Genomic DNA, 10,712 nt, shown 5'->3' with positions numbered 1-10,712 from the left:
CCTCGGCCTCCCAGAGTGCTAGGATTACAGGCGTGAGCCACCGCGTCCGGCCAGTTCAGGTCTTCTGATGCTAAGTAGATGTTAAGACAAAATTAGATATACAAGAGATTTATTAGGGGAAAGTCTTGTGAAAAATAGAGGAAGCAGAAGTAGGAGGAGTCAGCCTTCAGACTACAGTGCCTGTCTGACCTCTGTGCAAGGAGGGAGGGAAGGAAGGACGATTGTGCAGAAGGAGCTTCAGACTGTAGTGTACCTCTGGGAAAGTCTTACCCAGGCTGATGGAGAGCCCAGAGAGTGCCCATCGGAAGAGTTTCATGATGGGCGGAAATGCCAGGCTCTAGTGTCCTGCTGTGTGCAGTCATTGGCCAAGAGTGTGCCCTTGGCAGTAGATCTAAAGGGACCACAGCTGGAGGCTGCCTGCTAGCTAAACTCCTTGCGGCAGGTTCTCTTGAAGGGAAGCCTGAGTGGCTTGACTTCATGACTGCTACAGGGGTAGAAGCAAAATGTATGGGAAATATATAAGGAGCAATGGGTTCAAATGGAAGGATTGGGGAAGCCTCATGGAGGAGTGAGGCTTGCACTGGGCTTTGAAGAGTGGGTGGTTCTGGCAGATTTGGCAGGGAAAAGCCTACCGCCCATGACAAAGCTGCCTGGAAAGAGGCCATGCATGCATGAGTTACAGGAAATTGTACAGAGAGGAGTTGTTCAGAGGATGGGCTTTCAATTCTTACTTTGATGCCTTTTTTAACAAGTCACATGTCTCTTCCTCAAGGATCTGTAGACTTATCGCACCAATAGTTTCAATGGATTCTGTTATCACACTCAATTGGGTCTTCATTGTGGTGCTTAAATTACTGACTATCAGTGTTAGTATTTTGTTGTTTGCAGTTAATTGTGTGATTTAACATGCTACTCTTCTGTAAGAGTGACATCAGAGGGGCCGATGTTTACTCTCAGAGGAGCCCTCTCTGATGTCCCTGTGTTCACATAGATCCTAAACAAAAGAGTCAGTTTGCTAAAATGCAGTTCCCATCCGGTGAAGTCCCTTAGAAACCATCATTTCAGCTGCAGAACTGAAAGCATTGCTCAGATGCTTCAGGGACTGAGACCGGCAGCATGAACACAGGTGCAGACACACCTCTTGCAGGATTCCCTAAGAGTTGACTGAGGAACATCTGAGGATCTGTAACTTTCAAGTGACTGTTCAAAAAAAATACCAGGGTGATTATTTAGATATTTTCTTGTTTTCCTTTCAGGGGATTGTAAGTGTTACTTTATTAGCATCTACCTTCAGGTAAAGCTTCTCAGCGTTCTCCTTATTTTTCAGCTGTCTGTGAAAGTGGCTGTCTCAATGGAGGAAGATGCGTGGCCCCAAATCGATGTGCGTGCACTTATGGCTTTACTGGACCCCAGTGTGAAAGAGGTAATGGTTTCTAAAAATAATTTGCATAAAGACATTCTGGTGTTTAGAGCTACTATTGATTTGCACAGTCATTGGGTTTGTGTGGTTACTTCATGAATTTTGCTGAGCTTTGAGGGTGTTTCTGAATTTTCTCTGGGAAGATTTCTAGGATGATAAGACAGTGGCCCTAACTCTATGCATGTTACTCGGCAATTCTTGCCAGTAAAACATGGTACTCAATAGTGATCATATCCATAAGTACCAGTTGGCATCAGGATAAAAAGAGGAGGATTTTCTGTAAGGGAAAGGATTGAGCTTCTTATTATCCTAGGTAAACTGGAGAGGTGGTCCCAAATAAAACGTGTATGGAAAGGGAAAAGTTTAGTATGAAAAACACACATATAGATCTGTTGGACCTCTTGGGAGCTGTAGAGGCATGTAAGTTTAGTGTTCAGAATTCACCATACAAATATTGAGTATCTGCTGAGGAACTGGTTTATGTATGAGGTTTATTCGTTACTCACAGAGCCCACTGAAGTGTATAGAATTGTCCTCATTTTTGCATATGATAAGACCAAAGCTCAGAGAGGTCCAGGGATGTCCCCAAGTTTACACATATTATAAAAACTTTAATGTGAATGTGGGTTTTCTGTTTTCAAGTCTAACGCTTACTGCTGCTCCTAAGTAAAAGAAACATTTTACCTAATTTGCCTACCTGTAAATGCAAACATGATATGGAGATATATGTGGAGGGTTTTTTTCCTGAACTTCGGTTTTATTAATCATTTTGTCTCTACATTCATACCATGTTCTCATCATTCCTAGTTTTATCATGAAACTTTAGAAGGTTCATGTCATACAAAACTGAAAAATTAAAAAATACTCATGAACTTATTAAACTGAAATCATCACTTTTATCCAAAGTTGTATGAAGACCTTTTTATTTAAGATGGAAATTCAAGATTTAGATGTTGTATATATGTCATTTAAACCATATAGCAGAGAAAAAACAAAGAACAGAGAGTGCTATGTGAGGAATTGCTTATTTTCTGTTTCTATTTTTAGAAGTCTACCTAAATTCAGTTATTAGCTAATAAAACAGCAATACATATTGTAGCAACTCTAGGTCAGTTACTGTTACTACTGGATAAATTATATTGCATCTGTATTAATAAGACTACTGCATGGTATTGATGTGTGATGCATAATGAACTCTTGGCCTTTACATTGCATTTTGACATCCTTTTAGAGTCCCTCCTTAAACTGTTTCTCTTTACAACTTGCACAGATGTATTTTTAATGACTAATATATTTATAATGGTATCCAGAATAATAAAAACAACTGTTTGTATCAGGTAGTGTCATTCCATGGGCTTATTATTTAATGAACAAAGGTGTTGTAAGAGATTAAAATTGTTAACATGTAACTTGAGGAGTGGTGTGTGAAAATAATGTCTCAGACAATAATGCTGGGTTTAATTTGTTTTGGAAAAATCACTAATCAGATAAAGTTATATGGCATCTTGCACTTAACAAAGTGGTTAATAATTTGCTGCAAACAATACTGACGCCCATAGTACAGGTATTGATTATAACACAATCTGAAATAAAGAGGGCATGATATTAAACCATTCCAGAGTTATTTCTACAAAGATTTGATCTATGCCCAGGATTAAGAAATGGCCTGAATGAGTTAAGTTACTAAACCACTAATCAAAACTGTCATATTGCTTAGGAGTTTCTCCAAGTTTTAGGGTGTCTTTAGCTGTTTCTCTTCAGGGAGAAAGGCTATCCTGAAATCTGCCCTAAGGTGTAAATATATGTTGGCCCCATAGAATCTTCACAGTGGTGATTTTCAAAATTGAATTCACCCCCAAAAAGCATATTTTCAGGCATTTGTGGTGGTGGAGATTGGGGAACAGAAGGGGAGCTTGACTTGTCACCCATGAGTACAGTCCCAGATCTTCAACGGGACCAGAAAAACATGAGTGTCATTTCCCTCGCCATGTCAGGGAGGGGATTCCAGAATTATAATTTCATTTATAGAGTTTTCACTGTTTTCTGCTCTAATGAAAGTCACCTGCTTACCTCTTTGAAGAATTCGAGGCAGTATATATATTCTCTTCCTCAGATGTATGTTTGTGATTTCAAGAGTGATGAATAAAAGTGTGGAACCGAGTCAGGACAAATCCATCCTGAAGTGCAGGGAAGTATTCAGTGTGACTTCTTCTGATGGTGGGTTAGTATACTTATTGTTTATTGCTGGATAACTATATAGGCTAGTTGCTTTCTGTTTTTATTGGGATGCAGCATTTTATTTTTAAAAATAAACTTCCAGGAAGTCTTTAATAATATTCTTTCTCCCTTCCGGGAGGCTGAGCCCAGTGCGCCGTCGACATTTTCCCTTGCACTCCACATCTTTTTTTTTTACATGCACTTACAACATCATATCAAAACAGCATGTTTCTGTCTCCCTCACTAGATTATAAGCTCTTCAGGAGCAGCTGCAGTTTCATCATCATCTTAATTCCACCACCAAGCTTAATGCCTAGTGCGTAGTACATGACCGATAAATGTTGAACTGGATTCATTCAATAGCATCAGAAAATCTGGAGATGTAACTATTGGATCTGAGCAAGTATAATATCTCCTGGAAATAATCGCTGTTTGCTTACAGTTCTGCATAGTTGTCCCTGGTTTCGTGCTAAGCAGAGCTGATCACAGTTTTGATGCCTAATCAAATTCGGCCGCATCTTTCAGAAATACGGTCTTTTAGGGCCACAAGACTGTCATTCTTTAGTTGGCAAAGATGCAAAAAGGAGGTGTGTTTTGATCAAAGCCAAGTGGCAATAAAAATAAAAACAAAAAACTTCCTATCGTGATGTGCTACACATGGAAAGGAACATTTAGAATGCCAGTTACAAGTACTTCTTAGGGTAAGGATCTTTGTCCCTGAGAGATCTTGGAACGTTTATGCATGAGTAAGTACTGCAGAAACCCAACATAAGTGTGAAATACCCTTTGGGGATGATACTGGTAGGATGCCAGTAAGTGAATCTTAATAATCTGTGAACATAGTGCTTTGGTTTGTGATGAAGAGAAGCAATAGATCCATGCTTGAATTGTGAACCATAGCAGTCATTCAACAAATGCAATCAGAGTATGAAGCGAATTTGTCTTACTTGCAGCTTTTAGCCATTAAAGTATTAACAAATATGTTTTAAAATATTCTTGGTAAGACAGCCTCGTTGGGTAGGTAGAATGATGGTATATTTTACGTTGCTTGTCATCCTACACCGAGAGGATGAAAAGTAGAGACTTATGGCTTGTTTGGCCGGTAATGTTTACTCTTTAAAAACTGAATATGGATTCATTTAGATAAATTCCCTGGTTTGTCACAGTCATGCCACTCCCTGTTGTCACATCTTGTTCACTTCATTCATTTAGCTTGCATCTTGGCCCTTGCGGGTGCTGAAGTTTGCCACCTCCCGCTATATTCTCTATTGAAGATTGTCTCTCTTTGCGTTTTCTTTTATATCTCAAGTGCCTTTCCCTTTTCTTCCTACTTTTTTTGTAAGTTTACATTTATGGTTTTCTTATTGTGCCCCTGTCACCCCCACGTTCTCTCTGCTTGAGCAACCAGTAGAACTTGTCATTGCCTTAGCTCAGTGGAACAGTATGTTAGCATTTGTTATCAGAATATTGATATGAGGTCAGTGCCTGTTTTGGCAATGACAACACAAGCTAGTTGTGTATTGCCATAGTTACTGCCAACAAAAAACTGTGTGGAATCACACTGTCTCTTGCCATCTTGCCTCAGAGTACAGACCATTTAAAATCTTGTTAAATGCTCTTGTATTAAACACAGTGAATCATGTGAGTGCACGAAATTTCTCAAGGTCATGAAAAAAGAGAGAAGAATGATGGGAGCCGACCTGAACTTGTAGATGGGGGTGGTGGTGTAACGATGAGAGGCTTGCGGAAGAGGAGAAGCAAAGGAAAGACACTAAGAAAACATGATGAGAAGCAAGAGAACCAGGAGAGCACGGAACCAGAGAAACTAAAGGCAAGAAGGAGTTCAAGAAATAGCTTGGCAATTGTTGGTCTCATCCAAGGGTCAAGAGAGAATGAGAGTCACGAAGAGGCCCTTAGACATAGTAACAGCTGACATGTGCTGAGTACTTACAATGTGTCAGGCGGTGTGGCCTACAATACTTCATTGTTAATTCTAGTCACTATAGTGGATAATCAAATATTTTACCTGTTTGGGATAAAAAACAGACTTAGATTAAAAAAAGTAATAGTAATTTTCTCACATGTTTCCTAAAGCACGTGGAATTGGTTTAATGTTTCAATGTCACGGTTTTTGCGAGGCAGAGGATGAAGCCTTTTGGAAGCATAAATGCTAATAACAAGAAGTTTTTGATCATTACGCCATATGGAGATCTTCATCTTGTACCGTCAGAATATGAGCATGCACATGGATTCTTCTAAATCCCGATTCATTTGTTTTGTGTTAAATTCCTACCCACGTCTAAACTGTGAAGACAATATTTGGATTTTAATCAATTTAAGAAAGTCCGTTTGCTGTTATGCTTGCTATTCATAGACAAAGTAGAGGAGAAAGCGTTGTTGACCTGCTAGCTTTAAGGAAAAGGAAGAATGAGGACAAAACTGGAGTAGAATAAAAATGAGGATGGAAATAGCTCTCCCTACAAGGGCTTGCTTCGTAGGGAATTACAGAGTTAATGGAACTGGAAATGGTTTTTGTTCATTTGTTTGTATGTGCAATAATGAAACAGAATAGAACAAACAACAGCTAGGTTGATTGTAATTCCCCCTAATTTTCATAGGTGCAGTTGACATTTGAGAAACTTTTATCCTCGTACCTTGACTTCTCTGAGGATATAAAAATTTATCATTTATCACATACATTTATCATATACATCCAAGAAAGTAGTGTCTAATGAATGGAAAGGACTAACACATAACGATCCAAATATATAGTAATCAGATAGTCCATTTTGGATACACCTACTTCATAAAAGAGAGTAGAAGCATTATTATCTCAGAGGTCTGTTCAGAGAGCTTCATGGAATCAGGAGCTGATTTTCTTGTGCTTTTTTCTCCTAGAGTTTTTCTGGAAGGCAATGAAATACAGATTCACTATTTTTTTTTTCTATATGGAAGTAAATTTTACAGAGCAGCATTTCTGACATGATTTTTACATAATTTTAAATTATAGGTGGCCGTTATAAAGGTTACAGAGTAAATGCCACAGGCCAACTCCCAATTCCCATTCTCCAAATGCTTTTAAAAGGCAGAGCTCTGTGAACTATGGATATTTTCTTCTTCCCAAAAGGTAACAAGCAGTAAACTGTTGTTACTAAACATGTTGAAGGCTTCACTTTTGGTATTTACTAAACATGTGAAAGCCCCACTTTTGGTATTTAGTCTAATTGGAAAGTAAGTAACAATGTGTAGATCACATAGACTGAATTCCTTAAATGTTACTGTATGTCTTAAAGTGGTATTGCAACATATGACAGCTGGTGCATCATCGAATAAACTGGATTTTCCTAGAATAATTCCAGGAACTACATCTGTTGACATAGACATTTGTGTTTGTGGCTGAGTGAAATGCACTGAGGGCACACATGCCCTCCTGCTTTGCAGGCTGCACATGTCTAGTGTGAACAAGCAGCACGGGTGGGATGCAATCAGAAAGCAGCTTGATTTTCATCTCCCACTGACTGTCCCAAGTTCTTCTCCTGCTGGTGGTTGAAATCTTTTGGTCCCTTTCAGAATTTCTCCTCTGCAAGTCCCTTAATGTGGACAGAGACATGTGTTCTTATCGTTGCTTATGTTTCCTTTCTCAACCTCTGGGCATCCAGTGGTACCTCCAGCCTCTAAGTCCTCTTTGCTGCCCCAGGCAGCACTCTGGCAAAGCATCTAAACTCACCCTGCATCAGCTTTCTCCTTAGTGGCCCCATAACTAGTTGGTGGAAAACACACATGCATTTTTTCCCCACAATATATTGCCAGAGTGCAAACCAATTTAGACATAGTAACAAAACCTCCTTGGAACCGTTGTCTCAGCATCTGGCCAGCCAGTTTCTGGGCATTTCACAGTCTCTAGTCCACAGTGTCCTACAGACTTTAGGGGATACCTACCACATACTCTGAGCAATCTTCTTGAAGCCCCTCTCATGGCTTGGCATCATAAAGCGCCCCCCACCAGTTTCCTAGAAAGCTAGTTAACAGCCCAGCCTTCTTCCAAGTAACCCCTTTCTCATTTCTTATCACCTTGGGCATGTTAATACTCTTGATATGCATGAGGGTTTAAGAGATTGCCATCACCTTCTTTGCAAATTATGCATCATAACTTCACACTTGACTTAGTGGCATCTGTTTGGAGTTCTACTCAACCACAAAAAACAATGATGATCTAACACCTCTTGTGTTATCCTGGATAAAGCTGGAATCCATTCTACTAAGTGAAGTATCACAACCATGGAAAAACAAACACCATAAGAACTCACCATCAAACTGGTATTAACTGACTTAACTGACCAAGCTTAAGTGCACATATAGTGGTAACATTGATCAGGTGTCAGGCAGGTGGGAGTGAGGAGGAGGAGATGGATATATTCACACCTAATGGGTGCAGTGTGCACCATCTGGGGGATGGACATGCTTGAAGCTCTGACTCAGGTGAGGCAAAGACAATATATGTAACCTAAACATTTGTACCCCCGTAATATGCTGAAATAAAAAAAAAGAAAGTGGCATCTGTTGTCTTGGTGCTTCAACTGAAACTTCGATTTTAACATTCTCGTATGTTATCAAAGCTAATAATTTAATACAGCTATTAAATTTGATGTAAAATTTGGTATTGTGGTTTCATCTTCAAAAGATTTGATTTTGACTTTATTTTTAAATTTCTTTTTAGCTTTTATGAACTTTTAATAATGATAAAACTGCTTTTTATTTTAGTGGCCACAATTTAATATTCAGACCACTTACCAGTCTTTGGTGTTCAAAACACTAGAGCAGCACTGACCAATAGAAATATTAAGGTCATTATTTATGAAATGTCCAATTTCGAATCAAAAGTGTAGTTTATTATATCTCCAACAAGAAGCAGTACAGTTTTTCAAAATATGAGCCTAAACTATTTACATAGTTTTGCCATCTTAATGGTAGCTTGCTTATATCAGCAGCGAAGAACCCTGGAGAGCGAGTGGCGACGAAATCATGAAAGGCATTTTCCACAGCTTGTTGAGAATCGAATATTTTTCCTTGCAAGAAGTGGTCCAAATCCTGGAAGAAGTGATGAGTCAGTTGGTCCAAGCTCTGGTGAATATGGTGGATGACAGTTTCCAAGTCCAGCTTCTATAGTTTGAGCACGTCGTTTTTTTTTTTTTTTTTGACATGTTGGTCTTGCAAGAGGATTGGCTTGTCTCTATTGACCAATCTTGGTTGCTTAATCACAAGCATCCTCATCATTTTGTCCATTGGTTGTAGTAGACATCTGCTGTAATCTATTGACCGGGTTTCATGAAGCCGTAGTGGATAATGCCAGTGCTGGACCACCAAACAGATACCATTAGCTTTTTTTGATGAATACTCGGTTTTGGACTGTGTTCCGGCACTTCATCTTTGTCCAACCATTGTGCTGAATGCTTGCAATTGTCAAAAGGAATCCATTTTTCATCACATGTAACAATACGGTGTAGAAGTAGTTTGCCTTTATGTTGTGACAGCAAAGAAAGGCAAGCTTCAAGGTGACTTCTCTTATGATGCTCATTTAACTCATGCAGAACTCATCTATCCAGCTTCTTTACCTTGCCAATTTGTTTCAAATGGTCGAATATTGTTGGAATGGTAACGTCAAACCTTGTTGCTAATTCACATGTAGGTTGAGATGGATTTGCTTCTACTGTAGCTTTCAGTTCATCATTATCCACCTTGGTCTCAGGTCACCCACATGGCTTATTTTCAAGATTAAAATCGCCAGAGCAGAACTTCTCAAACCATCGATGTACTGTGAATTCATTAGCCACATCCTTCCCAAACACTTCCTTGATATTTTGAGCTGTCTGTGCTGCATTGGTTCCACAAGAGAACTCATATTCAAAAATGACATTTATTTTTGACTTATCTATAGTTTCACAAAAATTGCTCTAAAAAAAAAACTTGAAAGATAATCACAATCCAAACCGTGCATTTGAAAGAATGAGGATGTGCCTTCGCAATTAAAAACAACAAAACCCCCCCCCGAAAACAAGAAGTGTCAAAACGAAATGTCAGAGATATCCACTGTCAAACTTAGTACTTAAGGAAATCAGACATTCCATGCTTAATAACCTAATATAATGTGAGCCCCATGTAAAAGTTCAACTTTTCTTGTACCCATGTGAAAAAGTAAAAAGAAACAGTGAAATTAACTTTAATGATATATTTTATTTAACTCTATATACACAAAAACTTTATGTTAATAGTCAATATTAAAAGTTATCAATGAAATATATTGCATTCTCTTTTTCATTCTAAGTCTTTGAAATCCAATGTGTATATTAAACTACAACTCATTTTGCACCAGATAATGGCCACATGTGGCTAGTGGCTACCATACTGAACAGCACAGCTCTAGAGCTTTACTTCCAGTAATACACATCAAACTTCACCTGAGGTCTGTATTAGATTTCTAATTTTCCTTCCTCCTTCTGCTGCTTCTGCAACTTCTCAGAAAGCAGCATGTTAGAGAATCAAAGAGAGGCTGCATTCATATTTGAAAAGTAAACCAACTTAAAAAAGAACTGGGGCCTCAGAGTCTAGTTTCTCAGATCCTCTGTCTTAGTGGAATTTTGTTAAAATATAAGTGATAAGCACAATCTCTCGTGGTCATATCAATTATATATAACAACTATAGCAAATATTTAATAAAGCCTAGGCACTGAGCTAGGCATGATACTAGACTCAGAAAGACAGTGTATTGTTCTTCACATCAGGGACTTAAAATAATTTTTTGAAACAGATACATGCGTAGTATATCTGAAATAGTTAAATAACCAAACAGGGCAAGGATTAATGTAAGCAGAGAAGATGAGGGAAAGTACAGGTGAAGGGAAGAGATAGTACAAAGATTGAGAGTCTCAACTTGACCTGGGGAAAAGGGAGGACATAGTCCTGCTTAGGAAGGCCCTGCTGTATCAGCTGTCATGGTGCGAGAGACCTCCTGTGGGTCTATGGCAAGTCTCTCTGTGATGCCCTTCCATTCTACTGAATTGTGCTCCTGCACAGTTTC

General features: G+C 38.9%; 1 protein-coding gene across 1 annotated transcript in view; it reads left to right on the top strand.

Annotated features, from left to right (window-relative positions):
• Nucleotides 1-10,712, top strand: part of FBN1 (fibrillin 1) — a 228,476-nt gene that overhangs the window by 43,927 nt on the left and 173,837 nt on the right. Inside the window, exon 5 of the mRNA XM_012649439.1 lies at nucleotides 1,328-1,423. Coding sequence (XP_012504893.1) covers nucleotides 1,328-1,423 — 96 coding nt within the window. The remainder of the gene's footprint in view (nucleotides 1-1,327; nucleotides 1,424-10,712) is intronic.

This window comes from Propithecus coquereli, unplaced genomic scaffold, assembly GCF_000956105.1.
Source record: "Propithecus coquereli isolate 6110/MARCELLA unplaced genomic scaffold, Pcoq_1.0 Scaffold3, whole genome shotgun sequence".
Lineage (NCBI taxonomy): Eukaryota > Metazoa > Chordata > Mammalia > Primates > Indriidae > Propithecus > Propithecus coquereli.
Note: the sequence above shows the minus strand (reverse complement) of the source record. Positions and strands in the feature narration are given on the sequence as shown.